The following is a 25,608-nucleotide window of genomic DNA, read 5'->3' on the forward strand; positions in this document are numbered from 1 at the left end:
TGGTCTTTTGTATACAACCATAGTTCCCTTGCTTGCGCTCGTTCAAAATTTGGTTCGCGGTAATCGGACTCAAAAAGGAGTTCTCTGTCTTCGCCATTGGGTTGTCTGAGCGGAGAATTAGATTCGTGATTAGATTAGATACGTTATTGGTCCTCGATTGGCATACCTTCGCTTAGAAACATCGTCTGCATTCATTGAACATAACTCCCACGCGGTAGGTACGAATTAAGAGTGTATGGGTGAGTAACGAATTGGCAGCATTAAACGACCCGGTGATGAGTTCCATGAGCTAGGGAGGAGCTACAAGCCTTTGAGCTGTTTCCCCTATGTCGACGTTATTGGTCCTCGATTGGCATACCTTCGCTTAGAAACATCGTCTGCACTCATTGAACATAACTCCCACGCAGTAGGTACAAATTAAGAGTGTATGGGTGAGTAACGAACTGACAGCATTAAACGACCCGGTGATAAGTTCCATGAGCTAGGGAAGAGCTACAAATTGGCGCCCAACAACAAAATTTTAACTGATAAGTTACGTTACTTCGTTTCCACCCAGTGTGAGGGGAGGTAAACAGTTTCCTGTTTAGCAAATTTAGTCCGTTCTCCGAACGTGTTGAGCTATTTCTTACAGCACACATTTCCGTGATATTTAACGCAATCCTTAGAATTACGCTGCCACTTTGAAGCCCATCCTGGAGTTTGGTTTGCAAAAGCCTAAACTGAGAAAGGTTAGTACGGTTGGATAGCAGAGAGAGTCTACTAAGGGGGTAGACGTTGATCTGGCTGTAATTCGAGCGACAAATATTTCTGAAGTTGTGCAGAGGAAAAAGTCAAAATTTAAAATGGACGTAGAGTTCCAATTACTATACAAGAATCTCTTGGTTCATCATTTAGAACGACAGGAGATCGAATATGAACTTGAAGTGCGAGCGGTACAATTTGAACAGACTGATAGTCGTTCAGCCTTACAGAGAAGGCTTAGAGACCATCTAAAGGACGAAAGAGATAGTGCAAGAGTAGACTGTGATGTTTTACGGTGTCGACGTACAGTTGACGAGGAAATCAAAATCATTGACCATAATCTTGAGATTATTAGAGATTATCTAGAAGGAAACACACGTTTCGAAGGGGTTCGAGAAAGTTTAAAAACTCGCATAGTACACTACTTCACTAGGGCTAGGCGAGTACAAGATATTGCTGAATCAGAGGAAGATTTGACAGATTTGGACAAAATCTTGGCAACTACAAGAGAATTGATGAATGTTTATTTCTCACCATTTTCCCCAGTCGAATCAGTACGGGAAGAAATGGTAAAGCAAATTTCACAAACCCTTACAAATTTGAGTATGTTGGCCTCCGCAGAGGCAACCAAAAGTAAAAGCAAATCGAATTCCCCGCGTAGTTCACGACAGGAGTCGGTCGATTCCGAAGATAATATACAAAGTGATGAGCAAAACAGATCCTTAGTTCCAAAACGACGCAAATTAAAATTGGTACGCGAACGGAATCATAAAAGGTGTTTACCACCTGTAGCCACGTGGTATCCTTACGCGTTCCCTCTTTATCCGTTTGGTTGGGCTCCACAATTTTCGGGCGCGAACAACGAGACAGAACAGTTTATTCGTAGAGTATCGCTAACTTCGAAAAAAGGTCCTAAACCAATCCCACAACTGGAAACGTCGGAGACAGTGACGGAAAATAAATCCAACGAGTCTATTCCAGATGCTGACCGACGCGTGGGAGATGCTCTTCCTGCTACGAACCGAAGATCGCAGCACCGACGGCGACCGGTATCAGAATGGAATCTAAAATACGGTGGGAATGATAATGGGCAAGGTCTCATGCGTTTTATTAAGGAAGTTCAATTCTATGCGGAGGCAGAACAGGTATCTGATAGGGAATTATTTCGCTCCGCGATTCATCTTTTTAAAGATCAATCTAAGACCTGGTATATGACGGGTATCGAGAACGAAGATTTCGCGAACTGGAACGACTTGATTCGGGAACTAAAGCGTGGATTCTTGAGCCCTGACCACGATCACGTGAATGAAAATCGGGCAATCGCACGCAAACAAGGCCCTAAAGAACGTTTTGCGGACTACCTCGCGGAAATGCAGAAAATTTTCAATGCAATAACGAAACCAGTTTCGGAAGGTAAGAAATTCGAAATTATCATTCGCAATCTGAGAGCCGATTATAAAGGGCACGCAGTGACATCCAACATTGATAATCTGGCAGACTTGAAAAAGTTAGGTAGAAAGCTTGATGCGACTTATTGGTATAAGTACGCAAACAATCAAGGTGAAATCAACCCTTCGCGTAACCGTGCGCAGGTTAATGGAGTGCAAAGCGGGCGTAAAATGCACCAGAACTTCCCCAGTGAAGATGCAACAAGGTCTTACAAATCGCGGAATGTGTATCGGTCTAAGGCGGACCGGTCCGATGAAGAACAAGTAGGCAAATCACGCGACACGCCGAAAGGTCAAAACGTTAGATTTAAAGAAGAAGTTGAGTCGAAAGGACTAAGGATCTTACTCGAGAAGTATATTCCTCCTAGGGAAGGAATATGTTTCAATTGCCGCTGTATGGGCCTTCACCAAAGTGAGTGTACCCGCCCAAAGCATAAATGTTGTTATAAATGCGGTTTCCACAACGTGGACACCAAAGCTTGCCCGTGGTGTGCAAAAAACGCACAGGGAACAGCTTAATGGGGCAGGCTGGTCCTAGGCAATCAGAAAGCCCTCAACAAATGTCCCATTCACTAGCCATGTGTGTCTACCGTCAGTTTAATTTATCCGAATACAACAATTCTATAGAACCACCACAAGTGGACGAACTAATTATTCATCTCAACGGAGATGAACGTCCGTTTGCAGAAATTACCGTGTACGATATTCCCATTTTAGGTTTACTCGATAGCGGCGCCCATCGTAGTATATTGGGGGTGGGTGCGAATAGCCTTATAAAACAGTGCAAATTAAAATTGCACCAGACCGACGTGGAACTAACTACTGGGAGCGGTCAAACTTTGGAAATAGCAGGATATGTAGACCTGCCGATGCACTTTAACGGTATTACCAAGATAATTCCTACTCTGGTAGTGCCTGAGCTCAAACGAAGTTTAATTTTAGGATCTGATTTTTGGCGGGCTTTCCAAATTACGCCCACTATACAACCGGTCTGGTCCCCGTGACTCTGTGGTTAGCGATGTCGGTCGGCTAGCTCTCCCACACGGTAGTGATATCGAGTTCGATTCCCGATCGAGTCGAGGATCTTTTCGAGCTGGAAATTTTCTCGACTCAGCACTGGGGTACATTCGTTGTCTTGCTTTCGTTTCGAACAGACGCAAATTGTTTTACTCCGGTTGATTCGAAATATAACAATACGGCACACGAGTTGTCGTTCGACGGGTATTGTTTTATCGGTTCGTTCTTGTGCAGTGCCCTGTGCGACAACAATAGCCTGCAGTTTATCAGCAGAAGCATCTTTTGCGCACTGGCAGGCTACCCCGCCAGTGGCCGGTCCGGTCACGCAGCTGGAATCATAGCAGCAAAAACATTCCCTCGCACCGCTGGTACCCCGCTAGCAGCACGGATCTCCATACGGCCGAGTGAGTGGATTCAACTACAAGTCTCATATACAAGGCCGCGCAAATAAGACCACCGTGATACAACACAAAACGGGATCATTCGATGTCGGCATTGTTTGTTTTGCTGAGACACTCTTCCTGATTGACCCAACTAGCAGCCATCAGGCAAAGGACCGTGTAGGCAAAAGACCTAGACGTTCGGTGAAGTATTCCCTTTATAATTATAATTTTTATTTTTATTTTCATTATTATTATAATTGTTATTATTATTATTATTATTATAATTATTATTATTATTTTTCGTCCCCAATACGATTGTTTTTTTTTCATTTGATCCATCTTAACTTGAAAAATTGTGTTTTTTTAATTTAATACCAATTATTTGATTCCCCGTATATTCGGATAATTATCGTTTGTGTGCGGTAGAGCGTAACGCTCCCGCAAAAATGGACAACAACCAGATGGAACTATTCCTGGATGTGGAAACAAATGGGAAAAAGATTGAAATCTCCCCCTGCAGTTCCCCCTGCCTTCCCCTGTACCACCCCCGCTACCTAGCCCTGTACCAAGGGTACCTGAAATACGGGTGAAAGCTTACCCAGATGTTTCGAAAGGTCCGTTCATAGTTTTTTTCAGGCCCATTAAGAAGCCTCTTAATATAATACAAATCGGCAAAGACCTGACAAACAGTTTTCGGACGTAACCGAAATTATTAAGGTTAGACCGAACAAACTGCGAGTTGTCGTGAGTAGCTTGAAGCAAGCAAATGCAATTGCTAGCTACGAGCTCTTCACGAGAGTACCGCGTGTACATCCCTGCCAAGGACGTGGAGATCGACGGTGTGGTTACCGAAGGAAACCTCACGGTCGATGACATTTTGCGTCACGGGGTTGGCTGTTTCAAGAACCCCCTGATTCAAAATGTAAAGATACTGGATGTCAAGCAATTGCATTCAGTATCCATCGAGAAGGGAAGAAGAAATTCCTCCCTTCCGATTCCTTCTGTGTAACATTCGCCGGATCTGCACTGCCGAACTACATCTCTTTGGACAGGGTTCGTCTGCCTGTACGCCTGTTCGTACCGCGGGTCATGCATTGCCAAAACTGCAAGCAGTTAGGTCATACAGCCACCTACTGCTGCAACAAGGCACGCTGCAGCAAGTGCGGAGGCAATCATGCTGAGACCGCTTGCAGTGAGGATACTAAAAGTGTCTTTACTGTGAAGGAACTCGGCATGACCTTTCGGCGTGTCCAGCGTACAAACAGCGCAAGGAAAAAATTAAGCGTTCCCTCAAGGAACGATCAAAGCGCTCTTTTGCAGAAATGCTTAAGAGGGCTGAGCCACCCTCAACAGGAAACATCTTTTTCTTTTTGCCAACCGATGAGGTACATCTGACGATCCCGTTGAAGGGTGTTCTTATGCCATGCCAGAAAGATCTAGGAAGAGGAGAATGCTTAACTCTCCTAATCTTTCTCTCAATGGTCGTAAGATAACCCCTAGCGAAATGACCAATAAGCCAACACAAAAAGGAAGTAGTGAAAAAAAAGCCGAAGCAAGTACCTCCTGGTTTTAATTTCAATTCAAACCAGGAGTACCCACCGCTTCCTGGGGCTTCAAAAACCCCTCGTGCACCCTTTGCTCAATCAGAAAATAGAAAAGAAACAGGGTTTATAAATTTCTCTGATATTGTGGATTGGATATTTAAAACGTTCCACATACCAGATCCCCTTCAAAATATTCTTCTTGCCCTCCTCCCCACAGTGAAAACCTTTTTGAAGCAACTAGCAGCAACTTGGCCCCTCATTTCAGCTATCATATCTTTCGATGACTAACACATCGAAGGAGGTTAGGAATTTTATCACTGTTTTACAGTGGAATTGCAGAAGTATCATCCCCAAATTCGAGCTATTTTCTCATTTGATAAACACACACATTTGTGACGCGTTTGCGCTCTGTGACACTTTTCTCAATTCAAACGATCAACATAATTTCCACGATTTTAACATTTTTCGTCGAGATCGAGACTCAAACGGAGGAGGGGTACTTTTAGGGATCAAAAAGTGCTATTCTTTTTTTAGAATCGACCTCCCCTCGATCTCAAATATTGAAGTCGTTGCCATTCAAACGAATATGAATGGAAAAGACCTATGCCTTGCTTCGATATATATCCCTCCGTCCGCGCGGATTGAACAGAGGCAACTTACTGATATAGCAGAGTTGCTTCCTGCGCCTTTTTTCGATATTGGGAGATTTTAACTCTCACTGTTCGCTATGGGGGTCGCTGTACGACGACAACCGATCTTCTTTAATCTGTAACTTAATCGACGACTTCAATATGACACTTTTGAATACTGGGGAAGTGACACGGGTACCTAATCCTCCAGCACGTGAAAGCGTGCTTGACCTATACCTCTGCTCGACATCACTAGCGTTAGATTGCCAGTGGAAAGTAATCAATGATCCCCACGGTAGCGATCATCTTCCAATCGTTATTTCAATTGCTAATGGTTCAACTCCCCCGGATCCAATCAATATCTCATACGACCTTACACGTAATATTGATTGGAAGTCTTATGAGACGATTATTGCGGAATCCATCGAGACTTACGAGGAACTTCCTCCGGAGGAAGAATACGCGCTCCTTTTTGGCTTGATCATCGACGCCGCGACTCAAGCTCAGACGTAACCGATACCCGGGGTAACGATTAGACGGCGCCCTCCTACCAAATGGTGGGACAAAGAGTGCTCTGAACTGTACGCGCGAAGGTCCTCAGCGTATAAGGACTACCGAAAGTACGGCTCTGTTAAGCTGCTTCGAAGGTACGAGGTACTCGACAGGCAGATGAAGAGCTTGATGAAAGCGAAAAAACGCGGATACTGGCGGCGGTTTGTAAACGCGTTGTCGAGGGAAACAGCGATGAGCGCCCTTTGGGAAACCGCCAGGCGCATGCGGAACCGTGACGTTTCGAATGAGAGTGAGGAGTATTCAGATCGCTGGATACTCGATTTTGCCAAAAAGGTCTGTCCGGACTCTGTACCGGAACAGAAAACCTTTCGCGACGCGTTATTAGTAACTACGGAAGAGCCTCCATTTTCGATGTTGGAATTTTCAATGGCTCTCCTGTCGTGCAACAATAAGGCTCCAGGGTTAGATAGAATAAAATTCAACCTGTTGAAGAATCTACCCGACTCTGCAAAAAGACGCTTGTTAAATTTGTTCAACAAGTTTCTTGAGCTAAATATTGTTCCGCACGACTGGAGGGAGGTAGAAGTCATTTCTATTCGGAAACCCGGGAAACCTGCCTCTGATCACAATTTTGTTGGATCACCAACTCTCTTTCAAGTCCCACTACTTCGCAATAATTGACAAAGCCAATCGGCAAATGGGATTCATTATGAAAATTGCCAAAGATTTCAACGATCCCACATGTGTGAGAGCTTTATTTTGCTCTTTAGTGAGACCGATCCTGGAATATGCAGCTGTTGTGTGGAGTCCATATGAAACGACTTGGATCACGCGGATTGAGTCGGTGCAACGTAAGTTTGTCAGGCGTGCTCTTCATAACCTGAACTGGCGTGATCCACTGAATCTCCCGCCATATGAAAGCCGGTGCGCATTGCTCGGTATCGAACCACTTCACAGCAGACGTGTAATCAGTCAAGCAGTCTTTGGAGCAAAAATACTTGAGGCTGAAATCGACAGTACTGAATTGTTGAGTCGTATGCGACTTTATGCACCCACACGTGTTCTTCGGCCTAGGCAACTTATTCAAGCCACTGCTAGAAATACGAGATATGGTTCAAATGATCCCATCAACTCTATAAGCAGAAGATTCCAGGAGGCATACGATTTGTTTGATTTTAACTTGTCAACTGTTGCTTTTCGTCAGCGTTTGTGTTCCATATTACTTTAAGTTAGAATAAGATTATTTCATAAAGACCCAGATGTCCAATGATTTTAAATTATAAATACAAATACAAATACAAATACAATTCATATAGGCCGATTGCGATGCTCTCTTGCCTCCGGAAATTAATGGAGAAAATGATCCTCTTACGGTTAGACAAATGGGTCGAAACAAACGGTTTACTTTCAGATACTCAATTTGGCTTTCGCCGGGGCAAAGGGACGAACGATTGCCTAGCGTTGCTTTCTACTGAAATTCAACTCGCATTTGCTCGAAAAGAGCAAATGGCTTCTGCGTTCTTGGATATTAAGGGGGCTTTTGACTCTGTCTCTGTAGAAGTTTTAAGCGCGAAACTTCAATCGCAGGGACTTTCACCAAATTTGAATAACTTTTTGCTCAATTTGTTGTCAGAGAAGCATATGTATTTCTCACATGGCGATTCGACAACTTCCCGAATAAGTTACATGGGCCTTCCCCAGGGCTCATGTTTAAGTCCTCTCTTATATAATTTTTACGTCAATGACATCGATGAATGTCTTGCAAATTCATGCACGCTACGGCAACTTTCAGACGATAGCGTTGTATCCATTACTGGTAGCGAGGCTTGCGATCTGCAAGGACCATTGCAAGATACCTTAGACAATTTGTCTGAATGGGCTCTTAAGCTGGGTATCGAATTCTCTCCGGAAAAAACTGAGCTGGTCGTTTTTTCTAGGAAGCATAACCCAGCTCAGCTGCAGCTCCTACTAACGGGTAAAACGATCTCTCAGGTTTTAGTCGCTAAATATCTCGGGGTCTGGTTCGACTCTAAATGCACCTGGGCTTGTCATATTAGGTATCTAACACGAAAATGCCAACAGAGGATAAATTTTCTTCGTACGATTACCGGAACCTGGTGAGGTGCCCACCCAGGAGACCTTCTAAGGCTTTACCAAACAACGATATTGTCTGTAATTGAGTACGGGTGTTTCTGCTTCCGCTCCGCAGCAAACACACATTTGATCAAACTGGAGCGAATACAATATCGTTGTTTGCGTATTGCCTTAGGCTGCATGCAGTCGACCCATACGATGAGTCTTGAAGTGCTAGCAGGTATTCTCCCGTTGAAACATCGCTTTTGGAATCTCTCTTACCGGTTGCTAATCCGATGCACAGTTATGAACCCATTAGTAATTGAAAATTTCGAGAGGTTGGTCGACCTTCAATCTCAATCCAGATTTATGACTTTATATTTTGACTATATGGCTCAAGATATTAACCCTTCTTCATACGTTTCCTCCAATGTCGCACTTTTAGGTACTTCTGACAATGCTATATTCTTCGACACCACCATGAAAACAGACATTATTGGTATCCCGGATCAATTGCGACCACAAGAGATCCCTAAGATTTTTTCCAATAAGTTTAAACATGTTAGTTATAATAAAAGGTTTTACACTGACGGATCTAATCCAGATGAGTCCATTGGCTTCGGTGTTTATCATGAAAATTTTACCGCCTCTTACAAACTCGATGCTCCTGCTTCCGTGTACGTCGCAGAACTTGCTGCTATTCAGTACTCTCTTGGGATCATCGAAACCCTGCCCATAGACCACTACTTCATCTTCACAGATAGTCTCAGTGCCATTGAGGCTCTGCGATCGATGAAGCCTGTGAAGCACACCCCGTATTTCCTGGGGAAAATACGGCGGTTTTTAAGTGCTTTAACAGATAAAAATTACCGGGTTACCTTAGCGTGGGTCCCTTCTCATTGCTCGATTCCGGGTAATGAAAAGGCTGACTCTTTAGCTAAGGTGGGTGCTATTGATGGCGATATTTATGAAAGACCAATTGCTTATGAAAAATTTTATAGCATTTTGCGTCAGAGAACACTCAACAGTTGGCAATTATCATGGAACTCAGATGAACTGGGACGGTGGCTTCATTCCATTTTTCCTAAGGTATCGACGAAAGCATGGTTCAAGGGGTTGGATGTAGGTCGGGACATCATTCGCGTGATGTCCAGACTTATGTCCAATCACTACACGTTAAACACGCATCTCTTTCGTATAGGGCTTGTAGACAGTAATCACTGCGTTTGTGGCGATGGCTACCATGACATCGAGCATGTTGTTTGGTCGTGTACCGAATACTGTGGTGTTAGGTCCAAGCTTATAGATTCCCTTCGGGCCCGAGGAAAACAACCGAACGTACCCGTTAGAGACATTCTGGGAAGCGGTGATCTCCAATACATGACACAGCTATACGGGTTTATAAAAAATGCTGGAATTAAAATTTGATTTTTCTTATCTATTTGTTAGATTACAATTCCCGTTATAAACTGAATGAAAATAATACACCATGCTGGAGACACTAAATCGAAGACTAGGCATCTTCATGTTCACGCAGACACCTCAGACCAAAACTGCTCAACTGGAACATCACTGCTTAGCCATGTACAAATAAATAAATCCTGTAACTCAATATAGTTAAAATCAAAATTGTAACTCCCCTCCTCTCACCTTAAATCCCCACTAGCTCGAAGTCGGCAGCGAGATATAAAAAATGTGCCTCCCTCTTTTCCCTGCTAATTTAGAATTAAAAAAAATGTACTTGGCTCAGTTAAACATAAATTGTATCGTGCCGTGTCAAATAAACTAAAAAAAAAACTCAGCACTGGGGTACGGTGTATCGTTGTACTTATCCTACACATACAAAATGTGCCAAAAACAATATCGATAACGAATTCTCTCAACTAATCTAGTTGATCGAGACCGCTATTAGCCCCAAGGCTAAGCGTGCGATATTGTTGTATACAACCGGTCTGGGTTAATGAAATTAAAGTATCTGCAGAAAACCATAACTTAACCGAAGATCAACACAATCAATTAGAAATTGTAAAACCCCTATTCAAAAGTGCGGGAGAGGGTAATTTTGAAACCACTAATCTGATACAACATAGAATAGAATTGACGGAGGAAGCAAAAAAGCTCCCACCTGTACGCATAAACCCATTTCCGACCTCTCCTAAGCGCCAAGAACAAATAAATAAAGAACTAGATAACATGCTTGAAGCGGGAATCATTGAACGATCTTACAGCGATTGGGCTCTTAGATGCGTTCCAGTGGATAAACCGGACGAAACCGTTCGTCTCTGTTTAGACGCTCGCAAAATTAACGAGCGCACCATTAGAGACTCATATCCATTACCACACGCCGATAGGATTCTGAGTAGACTCGGACCATGTAAATTTATTTCAACAATTGACTTATCAAAAGCGTTTCTTCAAGTCCCTCTTCACCCAAAATCTAAAAAGTTTACTGCATTCTCCGTACTGGGAAGGGGTTTATTTCATTACACCCGAATGCCGTTCGTCTTGATAAATAACCCAGCAACATTTGCACGTTTGATGGACCGGGTCTTAGGAGCGGGGGAATTGGAACCGAATATTTTCACTTATCTAGACGACATAATCGTCATTAGTAATACCTTCGAAGAGCATATAAACCTGCTGCGAGAGCTCGCAGCACGACTGGGAAAAGCAAACCTTACCATCAATCTGCAGAAGTCTCGGTTTTGCGTATCTGAAGTCCCATATTTAGGGTACATCTTAACCCGCACTGGTCTGCGACCGAACCCTGAACGTGTCGAAGCGATAGTAAATTTCGAACGTCCACTCACTCTTCGTGCTGTGAGACGGTTTTCAGGAATGTGCAACTATTACCGTCGCTTCATACCAAATTTTAGCGATGCGGTAAATTCAATTACAGAGCTATTGAAAAACAAACCGAAGAGCGTGCGGTGGAATGCTAAAGCGGAAGCTGACTTTGTCAAAATAAAAGACCTACTAATTTCAGCCCCAATTCTGACTAACCCTGACTTCAGCAAGCCTTTCGCAATCCATTGCGACGCCAGCGATACGGCAATAGCTGGGGTACTCACACAAACGTATAACGACGTCGATAAACCCATTGCTTACTACTCGCAAAAATTGAGCGGTGCGCAACAACGTTATTGCGCAACCGAAAAGGAGGCACTTGCAGTAATAAATTCAATTCAAAAATTCAGATGTTACGTGGAAGGGTCGAAGTTCACTGTTTTTACAGATGCTTCCGCTCTCACATACATCCTTCGCAGTAGTTGGCGAACCTCGTCCAGACTCCGCCGATGGAGTATAGATTTGCAAAGACACGATATGCTTATTAAGCATCGGCGAGGGGTTGATAATGTTGTGCCAGATGCTCTATCGCGTGCCATTAAAGCTCTGTCCATTCAGGCTGGGACGAGTGATTGGTACGAGAAAACTTTAAAAAGAGTGCAGGAGGAGCCAGATAAATACAAAGATTTCCAAGTTGAAGGAGGGATCCTTAGAAAGCTAGTTTCCAGTCCGGGTGATACGTTCGATTATCATTTCCAGTGGAAAGTGTGCATTCCTTCTGACCTACGCGAGCGGATTTTGAAGGAGGAGCATGATGATGCACTTCACCTAGGAATAGAAAAAACAATTGCTAGAATTAAAAGAAAATACTATTGGCCTAGAATAAGCGAAGATGTACGCATGCATGTGAGAAAATGTTTGACTTGCAAGCAAAGTAAACCCTCTAATAGATCCCAACAACCTGAAATGGGGTTACAGCGAGTAACCACGAACCATTTCAAATAGTAGCGTTAGACTTTATTCAGTCGCTACCCAGAAGTAAGGCAGGCATTAAAAGTTAGTTAGTTCCGGTTAGTTCCAAACTTATTGCATGTGGCTCCACCACATAGCTCATTTGCCCCAGTAAACCGTTCTCTCCAGCACGAGCAACAGCAAATGAGCTTTAGCCAAAGTATACTCAGAGAGAAACATCACAACTCAGATTTATACACTCTTAGTTCGCACAAGCGCATTACTAATGTGAACGGACTCCGAAACATCGCCAATATAATTGAGCGATAGTTCGCAGATGATGTACCTAAAGAAGGGTTGCCAAAACGGGGAAGAAGCAAACGTCAAAATTCGGCTTAATTCGGAAACTGTAGGTTCCTAGCCCGAATTAGTGACTTAAAAAGCCCGGCTTTGGCACGAATCCGATCTCTCTATCCTGGACGATCAAACGGTTAAGAAGTGCGCGCGTGAGTTTAATTGGAAAGACAAGAGTTCAGATGAAAAAGCACATGGAAGTGGAAAAGTATAAGTTAAAGTAAAGTTAGCAGTAAATGAGTTAGTGAAAATTTCTATTTGTAGTAAGTTAATAGTAGAGGTTAAAGAAAAAAATATTAATTGAAATTATAGTGTTTTTCTATGACAGTAGGTGATAGGACAGAAAGAGAGTGAAACAGAGTAAGAAGTTAGGAGCAGAAAATAAGAAAGATAATTCGGCCATCAGGAAAAAGGTAATTCTAAATGTCATGCATATTTATTAATGTTGGAGGGGGCGGTCTTGCTGGGACAGAATGGGGGTGCATTCAACTAATGCATGTACTAATGCGCATGGTAGGTCCGCTGTGGGCCTTTTTTCTATTTTCCGGCAAAAATCCTGCGGGATTTGTCTAGCTAGGGGAGTCGTGCAGGTCTACACGATACAGTGAGGAGAATCGCCATCTTGAGACGCTAGGACATCTGGTGATCGGCTGGAGTAAATTCACCATTTTGAAACACGACCAACTGAGGTTATACAATCGAGATCCGGCTTCCACGTTATCGGTATTGGAGACGGGCGACGAGTGAATAGGGGGCGTTTCTAGTGGTCTACGCACCTGCGCCGTCAGTCAACGGCATATTGGACTAATCCTCGGCGTAACTGGTACGTCAGACACCTTCAACTTGTACGTCATCAACATAGACAGCCCGTGACGTCATCAGCCTTGGAGCAGTATCAACTAGCAGCGGTGTCGAGCAGCAGTAGCAACACGACAAAAGCGCAAGTACCACCCCCTTCTGTTAGTTATATTGTAGCTCAGAGTAGGGAAAATAAAATTGTATATAGGATAGGAACTGATGGTCTTTTGTATACAACCACAGTTCCCTTGCTTGTGCTTGTTCAAAATTTGGTTCGCGGTAATCGGACTCAAAAAGGAGTTCTCTGTCTTCGCCATTGGGTTGTCTGAGCGGAGAATTAGATTCGTGCAGCCTTTGAGCTGTTTCCCCTATGTCAACGTTATTGGTCCTCGATTGGCATACCTTCGCTTAGAAACATCGTCTGCATTCATTGAACATAACTCCCACGCGGTAGGTACGAATTAAGAGTGTATGGGTGAGTAACGAACTGACTGCATTAAACGACCCGGTGATAAGTTCCATGAGCTAGGGAGGAGCTACAAGCTCTTCATCTGTACAATATATCGATAATGTTTTTTCGTCAAAATTGGCGTATTTTTGATTAAAGTTACCGAAGAAAACTTTGTTTTTGAATTTGAATTGAAAAAATAGATTGAAAGACTGTTTTTGGAAACCAATTTTTATGTCTACAAAAAAGTTTTTTTACAAAGTTACTTAGAATCAGTTGATCTACAAGTTTTCCAAAGAATGTTTACAATTATTTATGCAAATTAAAACAAGTTAGTTTGTTTTTATTTCGTTGATTTTAGGACCACCCTAATTTTCATTCGCACATAAATAGAGGACTATGTATAAGAAACAACTTTTTATAAAAACTATGGCTTTAAACCGCAAACAAAAATCGCAACGAAAAGCTCATGTCCGCGTAAGTTGCCTTACTGTATCACTGTGCAATGAGTTTAATTACCTTTTTAACCACAAGAGGGGGTGTTCCCTGTCTGTCTTCACGGAAATATATGGGAAATTCGAGAGTGAACTATATTGTTATTTCAAGATATTTGATTTAACACTTCAAAATTTAGTGCTTGAACCTGCTCCACCTTAAAAGGCTAGGTAAAATGAGTCGTAGTTGAAAAAAAAAAAATCAAAATGATTGACGAATTTCGAAACTGCAAGGTAAACCTTTTTTCGGTAACCAAAAAGCTCAGTTAAAGTTTTGACAAATATTTTGAAAATTGCTTAGTCCCCCCAATCCCCGCCGATGCTTACAGCTGTTAAGAAACAGCATAATATGCTTATCCGGCTAATTAAGTTTGATTTCGCAGGTCTAGCTACTAAACTGCAGTCTATTTTGGTTGAAACCAACAACCAGGTTTTCCATAACAGAGAGGATCAAGCCAATTGGCTTACAGATTTTCAAGTTGATATTTTTTCAGAAATGATTCAACAAATTAAGCTGAAGAGAGTGGCCACCCTGTAAATTATTACTTTGGTTGCATGATTACAACTGCATTTCCAAATTGTTTGAATGTTTAGTTTCCGGATTTGCACCAAAAAAGGCTCCCAGCTGGTCTCGAGGTACGTTGCAGGTCTAACAAGTCAGTCGTCGTAGGTTCGAGTTCCAGTTCGGATGAGGGATTTTTAGTGTCGTAGTAGTGCGAAATCTATGTCAAATAAAAACAGATGGTCAAATTCCGAAACGGAATGTAGCTGGGATTTGGTTCTGCATTATTGAAGCAACGTACTTCCAGCACACTGTGTCAGTAGGATCGTAGCGCCAGCTCCGCATTTGTCCTGTACACTAAAACAGTTGGCTGCGAAGTCTGTGTGTAATAAAACAGAAGATCGAGTTCCGAATCGCAATGTATCACCAAGGCTTTGCTTTGCAGCAACATTATTAACCATCTCTTCTTATAACCAAAACTTTGTGGGAAGCATGTGTAGAAAACCAATTTACGTGAAATCCATAAGTTAATTCATTGATATTGTACTGATTTTCAATAAACTCAAAAATTCAGGATTTTAACAATTTTAGGATAATTTTCGTGGAAACGCTGATATTGTACAATACAGAGAAGATTAATGATTCATTCTGTTTGCTTCAAAAATATCACCCAATCTTTCTTTCATTCGTTTGTAGGAAAAGGCATAATTTCTATTTTTATTTGATTTAGCTATTCATGTTTATTTCAAACGAATCTATTTGATTGAAAATATCTCTTGTTCTGATATGGATTGCCGATCACTACATTCGTAGACCAGTTCGTTACAGTAAAAAATGTTGTCGCTCTTTTTCCGATCCTTGATCAAGTTTAGAGTTGCTTTGTCTTCTACGTTGTGTAGTTTTCTGAACATTTCTATCGTAAGTTTTACTCAAACGAGAGATACGGTATGACGAAAGGTTTACTGATAATGAGAATGAAACGCGTAGAATAGAGAATAGTAGCAACAGTCCACCACCAATAAAAAATACATAATACATTATACAATCGGCAACTCGCAGATAATTTAAATAAAATATAAAACGGTTTCTCAGCGATATAGGCAATTGCATCATTGTCTGAAAAAAAAAAGAAAAAAATAGTTAGTATTACCTATAATCATATTCCGGAGTGATTTGCGATTAGGGGGCAACTAGCAAAAGATAAGAATTGGGAATATCAGTTTGAAAATGTGCAAGTACATTTTCAAATCGTAATTCAAATGCAAGTGAATAACATTAACATTATTATCAAAAATCGACGTAGAATTAACCTATCTTTTAGTTTCTTAACAACACTACATTAAATTTGTGCATTTATGCCTGAAATCTAACCCTTTTGAAATGAGCCTTAGAGCATTCTGACAACAAGATTCGCCCACCTTTATTTCGCCTGGTTTTCATTTTTCCTTCATTTTCGCTTGTTCCAATGCGCCAGTATTTTCAAGAACAAAAATTTTTCCGAACAACCAGCACGTATTATTTTAAGAGGCGTCATCAGAGACTAAAAATTTCAATAGAACGGATTCAGCTATTGAAAAAAAAGTCAAATTGAAAGGGAATACCAGGCCTTATTTGAAGTGTTTTTACTAAATACTAAATATCACAGTGAAGTAAAGACAGCATAAGTTCAGTCAGTTATTCTCATTCAGTGCATTCTGACAATTGACACAATGCTGCACGTTCAAAGCAGGAATGCCAGATTCGCAAATTGCCTGCCAACATGCAGACATTAAATTTTGTACAGATGTCATTTTCACGATCGATCAATTGACGCAGACTTGTACAGTTTGTGTGCGAAATGAAATTAATAAGCTATAAACTTTTAGTGATAACCAATTTTACCGGTTCTGAAATTTGCTAATCTTTTGCTCGCACCTTCTGGCATCTCTGATTAAGACATTCGGAGTTCCTATAGGTATAAACTAGCAATACTCAGAAGGAGAGATATGCGAAGAGAATTTTGTGAGCCAAACGAACATGTCAAAACCCGAGCCAAACGAACAAGAAAGGTAACACATTGAGAGGTATTGTAATCAGGTAAAATAAAGAATATTTTTTTTTTCACTCGTTTTCCGTGTTCTATTCCTAAACAATGAATTGAGAATGCTCCAAAATTGCTTTATCACAGTGATTTTAACCGGTGATTCACAAACCGTTTGTATGGTCAACAAAATGATAATCAATACATAATAAAATATTTAATATGAAATTGAACACCTTCACGGATTTCGTCAACATTGCGCTTTGAAAAGAGATCTGGCACCTCTGACATGTGAAACCTAGTTGCAAAATTGGCGGGTTTTGACCTAGAATTACGTTTTACGACCACATATACATGGGACCAATTTCAATACAGGGATCCAATTTCGAAAATCAAAAACATCGAGAGCGTCACGAAAATTGTCCAATTTCGAACGTTTTGAACTCAGTCAGTTCCGTCATTTTTGCAGCAATCGATTGGAAAATCCTCTAAGCACCCGTCCAAATGCCGAAAGTTGTAATCTGATTTTTCGAACTATTGTACTATTGAAAATTGTCAAGCCTTGTCGAAACGCAAATGTCGACCTCTGATTGGTCGCTCAATGCTTCTTTGCCTTACAAGGTCGACAGAATATACCTAGTTGACTAGGAATGCGCGCTTTGTGTTTTATGTATAATTCATTACATGACTGTACAGATATCACACGGACGTTGGTTGCTGATCGTGACGAGGAAAGAAAAGCCGAGTTTCAATTTATGGCTGATCGCGCTGGACGCATTAAGCAACTGTCTATCTGGCGGCTGTTATGGAGTTTTCGGTTGCTGTAGAATTATTGGAAATGGCAGGCAATTCTTCTAGAGAAAACAGGAGAACTGTCGGCGAATGGTTATCCGAAATGATGATAATTGAACAAACTTGCCAGTGTTGTTACCGTTGTGAAATATAATAGCACCTTTTGGTGCTCTACAATCATGTGATTGAAGTAGTTAAGATTTTTCATTACGTGTAAAAGACGGAAAACCGCAAATTTCAGCATTTGCAAGGCAAGAAAAATTCAACATTGCCTCAAGAATGTGTTGGTGGCCCTCAGAATGGCCGGTTGTAATTTATACTTATTCTCGTGCTGGATGGCAGCAGATAACAGAATTGCACTACTTACGCTATTGCGTCTTAAAACAAAACGGTTATAGTTTAACATCACAGCAGAATTGCGACCTTCATACTTAGTCTACCATCGGCAATATCAAGCACACAACAATCTGTTTCCATGCGACGGGGACGGGTACATTTTCTTCTTTCAAGCCGTGCAACACGACACAATACATGTTATTTTGTTGCCTTTATGAGAGCTCTATCGGTCCGGCTCGACAAAATGTTCACAAGCATGCTTGTCATTTCTCCTCAGATAACCTCTAGAGTGCAGGAAAACTAGGAAAACAACTGCTCTCACACTAAAGATAATGGCAGAGCTGAATGCCACCACGGGTCGGTAATTGGCGATTACTGAAGGCCACGGAAGTGCTCACTGCTAGCAAGCAGTCCCGGACCATCAGCGGGAGCTAGCCTAGGTCGTGGCGAGATTCAGGCACTGGGCCGCTGAATTCTCGCAAAAGCCACACTGGCCGGAAGCAGCTCCGACGGAGCGAGTAGTGCCGCTCCCACCACCCAAATGCACTATACCGGCCATTGGGACTGATGCCAGTAATGTTCCCAATTACGGCAACTGGTCGCATCACTATAGGATAAGAGTCGGATTTCGTTTTCGTACCATGATTTTGGGCTGGCACCTGCGCCGAGCTCCCTTAGTAATGTCGTGTGATAACGGCTTGAAACGGCGAGATTACAACCGGTGCAGGGGTCTCCGTCCCGTAAAACCTGGCAGGCCTTCCAGTACGTTCCGAGTCCATTGCCGGGTGGGAACCCGGCAGGAGTAGGATCAGATGTCTTTTCCTGACTTGCGCCGGTCGGGGGTGTCATAGTTGCCCATAAGGCGCTATGGCAGCCGCCCCTAGCCATGGCCTCACTGCTCCGGCATAGACTACCTTGGGACCATTTAGGCGACTACTCCATTATGGATAAGGATAGCGGCTGGTAGGGGGACCCAATAAACAAAAATGTTGAACTCAAAAACAAAAGAGACGGGTGCGGAGGGGTTACCAAATCCCTTCGCACGAGGAGGCATCCAGCGGTCTCCGCAGAAGAAGGCGGAGACGGATGCGGCGAAGTCTGGAGGTGGAAAAACGGCGAATCCGTCGGTGTCCACACCAGACATCTCGGTAGACGGTCCCTTGCTAGTCAAGGCCGTCGAAAGGTGTATGGACACGCGGCCAAGAGTGGCGGCGCTGTCTGAACAACTCGATGCCATAATCGAGTTCTTGGCGAACAGGCGAAACATCGCTGGCGACCTGAAGCAGAGCCTCCTCCTGCTTCGGAGCACCATTGATGAAGCCAGAAAGGAGCACGAAGAACTCGTAGCTCGGGTGAAGGCGGCCGAGAAAGCGGCCAGGACCGGGAGGGCGACTGCATCTAAAGAGGTGCAGACAGACGCCCCCTCGTTCGCGTCGGTCTGCTCCACGGGGCAGGTCGCTAAGCGAACGAGGCAGTCCCCGGGGGAAACGGCCCCCGGGAACACCAAGAAACGATTGGTCGTGCTACTCCCACGGGAACACACGCCAACCGGTTCAAGGTCCACCGCGGAAAAGGCACAGGTGGAGGCTACGGGCAACCCTTGGACTACCGTAGAGGGTAGGAAGCGTCGGGAAGGTGCGACGCGACATGATGGCGGAGCGGCCAGAGGACCAAAAAAGGTCAAAAAGGCGCGGAGTAGGGGTGATGCCCTCATACTCAAGACGGATGGGTCGAAGTACTCAGAAGTCTTGAAGAAGGATCTGGGGGCGGATGTGCGGAGTATCCGCCGATCTCGCACTGGCGAGATGATACTTGAGCTCCGGAAGGACGCCAAGAACAAGGGGGCTACCTACAAAACGGTAGCTGAAAAGGTCCTAGGGAAGGAGGTGCAAGTGCGGGCACTCACCTCAGAAGTGACTCTCCAGCTTAAAAACCTGGACGAAATCACTGAGGGGTGCGACATTGCACAAGCCCTAAAAGCGAAGTGCGGGGTGGAGGTGGCTAAGGAGTCAATCCGCCTCCGCAAAGGTCCGGCGGGGACCCAGATAGCTACCTTCCGACTACCGTCGGCGGACGCTAACCTGGCCCTGAAAGAGGGCAAGTTGAAGGTCGGCTGGTCTGTATGTCCTCTGGGCATACTACAGCAACCAGACATTTGCTTCCGGTGCTTTGAGGGCGGACATAAGTCCTGGACCTGCAAGGGGCCCGATAGGAGCCAGCTGTGCAGGCGTTGTGGAGATGCAGGCCATAAAGCAAAGGACTGTGTGGAGTCTCCCAAGTGCATGGTATGTTCCGGGAAACGGGACGCCAAACACTTTATGGGAGGCCCCAGGTGCCCAGCCGGTAAGCCGGCTGCGAAACCACGGGCGTAAGGGTGACGCAACTGAACCTGAACCATTGCTTCGCGGCTCAGCAGCTGCTACACCAAGCAGCCACTGAGTCGTTGTCGGACATCGCTGTCATATCGGATCCCTACCGCATCCCTCCCGGAAACGGTAATTGGGTTGCGGATAAGTCCAGTTTGGCGGCCATATGTACGACAAGCAAGTTCCCGGTTCAGGAGGTTGTCTCAACCTCAGAAGAAGGGTACGTAGTTGCTAAGGTAAACGGAGTGTTCTACTGCAGTTGCTATGCTCCGCCACGTTGGTCTACCGAAAGGTTCACCCAGATGGTCGACCTCCTATCCATGGAGCTAACGGGCCTAACGCCGTTGGTGGTGGCGGGCGACTTCAACGCTTGGGCTGTTGAGTGGGGAAGTCGCTTCACGAACCAGAGGGGCCAGATCCTGTTGGGGGCTTTTGCAAAGCTCAACCTAGATCTGGCCAACGTTGGGAACAAAAGTACATTTAGCAGAAATGGTGCGGAGTCGATCATCGACGTGACGTTCTCCAGCCCAGGACTGATCAAGAACTGGAGGGTAGACGATGGCTACACTAATAGCGACCACCAGGCGGTCTGTTATAGTGTAGACAACAACGAGAGGCGGCAAGCGACGGGTAGAGCCAACACTCCGACCGTTCGCGGGTGGAAGACATCGCACTTTGATGCCGAGGTATTCGAAGAGGCAATGAGAAGGGAGCGCGAGGGGGGCAGTTGGCTCCGCCCGACTGCTGACCAACTAGTTGCTATGCTATCGCGGGCGTGCGACGCCACCATGCCTAGGACTCGCCAACCTAGGAATGGAAAGCCACCGGTTTACTGGTGGACGGACGCGATAGCCGACCTTCGCAGTGCGTGCCTCCGTGCAAGACGGAGGATGCAGCGTGCGCGAAACGAAGAAGAGAGGACAGAGCGCCGCGCAGCATTCAGTTCGGCAAGATCGATGCTAAAGAGTGCGATAAAGGCCAGCAAGAGGGCCTGCTTCGATAGGCTATGTGCGAGTGCCAATACAAATCCGTGGGGTGACGCCTACAGGATCGTAATGGCCAAGACTAAAGGCGCGCTGGCGCCTGCAGAGCGATCACCAGCGATGCTGGAGCGTATCATCGAGGGGCTCTTTCCACGCCACGAGCCAAGTCCTTGGCCTCCGGCAGTCGAGTCTCACGTCCGACGTTCCAGTATCTCAGACATAGACCAGAGATGGTCGGCCAACCTGCCGAGCATCCAATCCGTGAGCGACGACAGCCGTGTCGAGGCAGGGGAGGAGGCAAGGGTTACGAATGAGGAACTCATCGTGATCGCCAAATCCCTAAAGGTGAGCAAGGCACCGGGACCGGATGGTATCCCTAACCTGGCGATCAGGCTGGCGATAAAAACGGCCCCCGGGCTGTTCAGGGCAGTCATGCAGAGGTGCCTGGATGACTGTCTCTTTCCGGACAGGTGGAAGCGGCAGAGACTGGTCTTATTGCCGAAGGCTGGGAAACCGCCAGGGGACCCATCGGCATATAGGCCTATCTGCCTGCTGGACACCGCGGGCAAGGTGCTTGAGAGGATCATCCTCAACAGACTGGTGAGGTACACGGAGGGTGTACACGGTCTGGCAAGTAACCAGTTCGGCTTCCGGAAGGGCAGGTCCACGCTGGACGCAATCTCTTCCGTCATCAAGACGGCGGAGGTAGCAATCCAGCGCAAGAGAAGGGGAATACGCTACTGCGCAATCGTCACGCTCGACGTGAAGAATGCGTTCAATAGTGCCAGTTGGGACTCCATAGCGCTCGCGCTCAGGAGCATCCATGTACCGGTGTCGCTGTACAAGATTCTGGAAAATTATTTCCAGAATCGAGTACTTGTTTACGACACGGAGGAGGGTCAGAAGTGCGTCCCAATTACCGCAGGAGTTCCGCAAGGTTCTATCCTGGGCCCGGTGTTGTGGAATGTCATGTATGACGGAGTGTTGAAACTCAAGTTCCCTGTAGGGGTTGTGATCGTCGGCTTTGCAGACGACATAACGCTGGAGGTTTACGGCGAGTCTATCGAGGAGGTCGAGTTGACGGCCGCGCACTGTATACGCAAGGTCGAGGACTGGATGCGCTCCAGGAATCTGGAGCTCGCGCATCATAAGACGGAGGTCACGGTTGTGAACAACCGTAAATTGGAGCAACAGGCGGTGGTCAGAGTCGGAGACTGCACCATCACCTCGAAGCGATCCCTGAAGCTCTTGGGGGTTATGGTGGACGACAAGCTCACGTTCGGGAGTCACGTCGACTATGCCTGTAAGAGGGCCTCATCGGCTATTGCAGCACTATCTCGTATGATGTCCAATAGCTCAGCGGTTTATGGCAGCAAGCGAAGACTTCTTGCCAGCGTGGTTTCGTCCATACTTAGGTATGGTGGGCCAGTGTGGTCCAGAGCGCTAGGTACTAACAGTTACCGTGGTAAACTGGAAAGTACCTACAGGCTCATGTGCCTGAGAGTTGCGAGTGCGTATCGTACGGTGTCATACGATGCAATCTGTGTCTTGTCCGGCATGATGCCTATCAGCATCGCCATCAAGGAGGACAGAGAGTGTTTCGACCAACGTGACACAAGGGGCATACGAGGTACCAGAAGGTCATTCTCGATGCTCCGCTGGCAGCGGGAATGGTCCAACTCCACAAAGGGCAGATGGACGCACCGACTCATACCGGAGATATCCGGCTGGGTCGGGAGACGACATGGTGAAGTGAACTTCCACCTGACACAAATCCTGTCAGGCCATGGTTGTTTCAGGCAATATCTGCACAGGTTCGGACACGCGGTGTCCCCCATGTGTCCCGAGTGCGTGGAGGAGGAGGAGACTGCTGAGCATGTCTTCTTCGTATGCCCCCGTTTCGCAAGAGCGAGGAGCAACATGATGGCTGTGAGCGGGCCTGGCCTACTCCGGACAATCTAGTCCGGAGGATGTGCGACGACCCGGACATCTGGAACGCGGTCTGTGCGGCCGCCTCTCAGATTGTTCTGGAGCTGCAACGTGTGTGGCGGGTCAACCACCAACACGCCAGTGGTAGCTAATTACCAGTCTCCAGGTAGTTAGCTAGGAGGTTATAAGAGTAAAGAGGGTGCATCACGCACAAAAGCCACTCCCCGACGTAATACTTAACCGTCGTTCCGGGAAGACCAGGGCTGGAGACTGGAGGGGTTTTAGTGGGTCGGGACAGGGATCAGTAGGTGTCTGGGCGAGTGTAACTACCCCAGCATCTCTCCCCTAGTCTCATCCCCACACCCTGAGTTCTCTTCTCAGGTGTCTGTTTGCAGATTTCCCCGCCACCTTTGAAAAAAAAAAAAAAAAAAAAAACACTAAAGAGAAAGAAAGAAGAGAACGACAGACGATTCTTATCTGGGGAGCTTCCTGAAAGCACCGCGGTGAAATCTGATATCTCTCTCTTGCGAGACAAAGAACTATGGTGTACTTTTTCACACGTATGGACATCACGCACAATAATTACACAGCAAAGCTATCTGCGGTGCGTTTTACAGTTTGTTTCTTGAGCGTGGAAAAAGAGGAAAAAAGATTGGGAGAAAAAAATAGAATGCGTTGCTCGTGCCGGTCGTCTGGTCGAATTCGTTTTCACGCTGTAGCCACACGAGGACTACACTTTTGCCCGGTAGTTTTTTTTTCACTTTCCAGACTACTCGCCCGTGGACTCTGCGGTGTACTTCTGCGTTTTCTCTGTAGAGTGATTCACCCCTCTTGTCTCTATCAGATGTGAGATGAGCTGGAATTGTGTTTGTCTCTCTGAAAGTTGGTTGAGACACTTTGGAGTGGAAAAACAAGCAGTGCGGTGAAAGTATTTGCTACACGCAGGCACATACTGAAAGGGAAGTGCGCGGTGAATTTTTTCTCCGCTCTTTTCACATACTGAGGAGAATGATAAGCATAGGGATACCATCCGTTGAAGGTCTCACCAACGATCAAACCGTTGATGAGATCAAAATTACTTTGACAGAATTACTTGGTATAGCCCCTACCCAAGTAATTCTGATGAAACAAAAATCACGAGGCGAAAACAGTCAGCGAACTGGAATTTTCCTTGTAAATTATTTAATTCATTTTAACCGCAGTGAGGTTAATAACTTAAATTTTTTTTAAAAGCACATGCTTTATATAACGTGCGTGTAAAATGGGAATTATATCGAAAGTTTGGCGGAGGTGAAAAGCATATCACCCAATGCCGTGTTTGCCAACGTTATGGCCATGGTTCAAAGTTTTGTAACATGGACCAAAAATGCCTCATTTGTGGAGACTCTCCTCACAAAAAGGACACATGTCCTGTGAAAGAGAGTAAAAATTTTCGCTGTGCGAATTGTAACGGCAACCATATGTCGAATTTTTATCAATGCCCAGCCCGTTTAGCAATTGTTAAGGCAAGGCAAGGTAAACAAAATTCAAAATAAACTTCAAAACAAAATTCTCCAAGCGTACCAGTGACGCATAGTTTACCTACTCCTTTGCATACCCGTTTAACTTATGCACAGGTTACAGGTAGTTCGAACATTATACCGCCTAGTGTTGGTAGTTCGAAAATGACCGTTAATATGGGTAAGCAAAACACGCTAGAAAATAATTGTACACCTATTACTCCAGCTAATATTGCTGCCGAAAATATTTTTTCTAATGTCAACTGCCTGGGGCCTATAACGGCAGGTAAACTTTCTTTTTTGCAACAGGCAATGTTCGATCTTATGAACGCCATGTTGCAGGCAAAATCAATGTTTGAAGCCATTCAAATAGGCACAAATTTTACTATTAAAATTGTTTCTAATTTAAAATTTAGCAATGATTTTAAATAAAACAATTAAAATATTAAATTGGAATGCTCGCTCATTGAAGGCCAATGAGAATGAGCTTTTTAATTTTTTAACAGTAAATAATGTGCATATTGCAATTATTACTGAAACATTTTTGAAACCTAACATAAAATTAAAATATGATCCCAATTACGTGGTTCATAGATATGATAGGATTCAGGGTTCCGGCAGTGGAGTTGCAATTGTTATTCATCGCCGAATCAAACATCGTGCTCTTCCCCATCTTGAGACGAAAGTTATTGAAACTTCGGGAATTGAAGTTCAAACTGAACTTGGGCTTTTATTTATTGCCGCAGCATATTTACCATTTCAATGCACATGCGAGCACAAAAATTATTTTAAAGGTGATTTACAAAAACTCACCAGAAATCGCTCGAAATTTTTCATAATCGGCGATTATAACGCTGAACATCGTTCATGGAATAATTCTCAAAGTAATTCCAATGGCAAAATTTTATTCAATGATTGATCTTCAGGATACTATTCTATTTTGTCTCCGAATAGTCCTACATGCTTTTCTTCTGTAAGAAACCCTTCAACAATTGATTTGG

The 25,608-nt window shown here is 44.6% G+C and overlaps 1 protein-coding gene across 4 annotated transcripts in view; it reads right to left on the reverse strand.

Annotated features, from left to right (window-relative positions):
- Positions 1-15,390: 15,390 nt before the first annotated feature.
- Positions 15,391-25,608, reverse strand: part of LOC129727483 (scavenger receptor class B member 1-like) — a 431,317-nt gene continuing 421,099 nt past the window's right edge. For all 4 annotated transcript variants that reach the window (XR_008728539.1, XM_055685350.1, XM_055685349.1 and 1 more), the window contains one exon: positions 15,391-15,798. Coding sequence is in view for 3 of the 4 variants with exons in the window: in XM_055685350.1 (XP_055541325.1) it covers positions 15,505-15,798 (294 nt within the window). In the remaining variant the exon portion in view is untranslated. The remainder of the gene's footprint in view (positions 15,799-25,608) is intronic.

The sequence above is a fragment of the Wyeomyia smithii genome, chromosome 3 (genome assembly GCF_029784165.1).
Source record: "Wyeomyia smithii strain HCP4-BCI-WySm-NY-G18 chromosome 3, ASM2978416v1, whole genome shotgun sequence".
NCBI lineage: Eukaryota > Metazoa > Arthropoda > Insecta > Diptera > Culicidae > Wyeomyia > Wyeomyia smithii.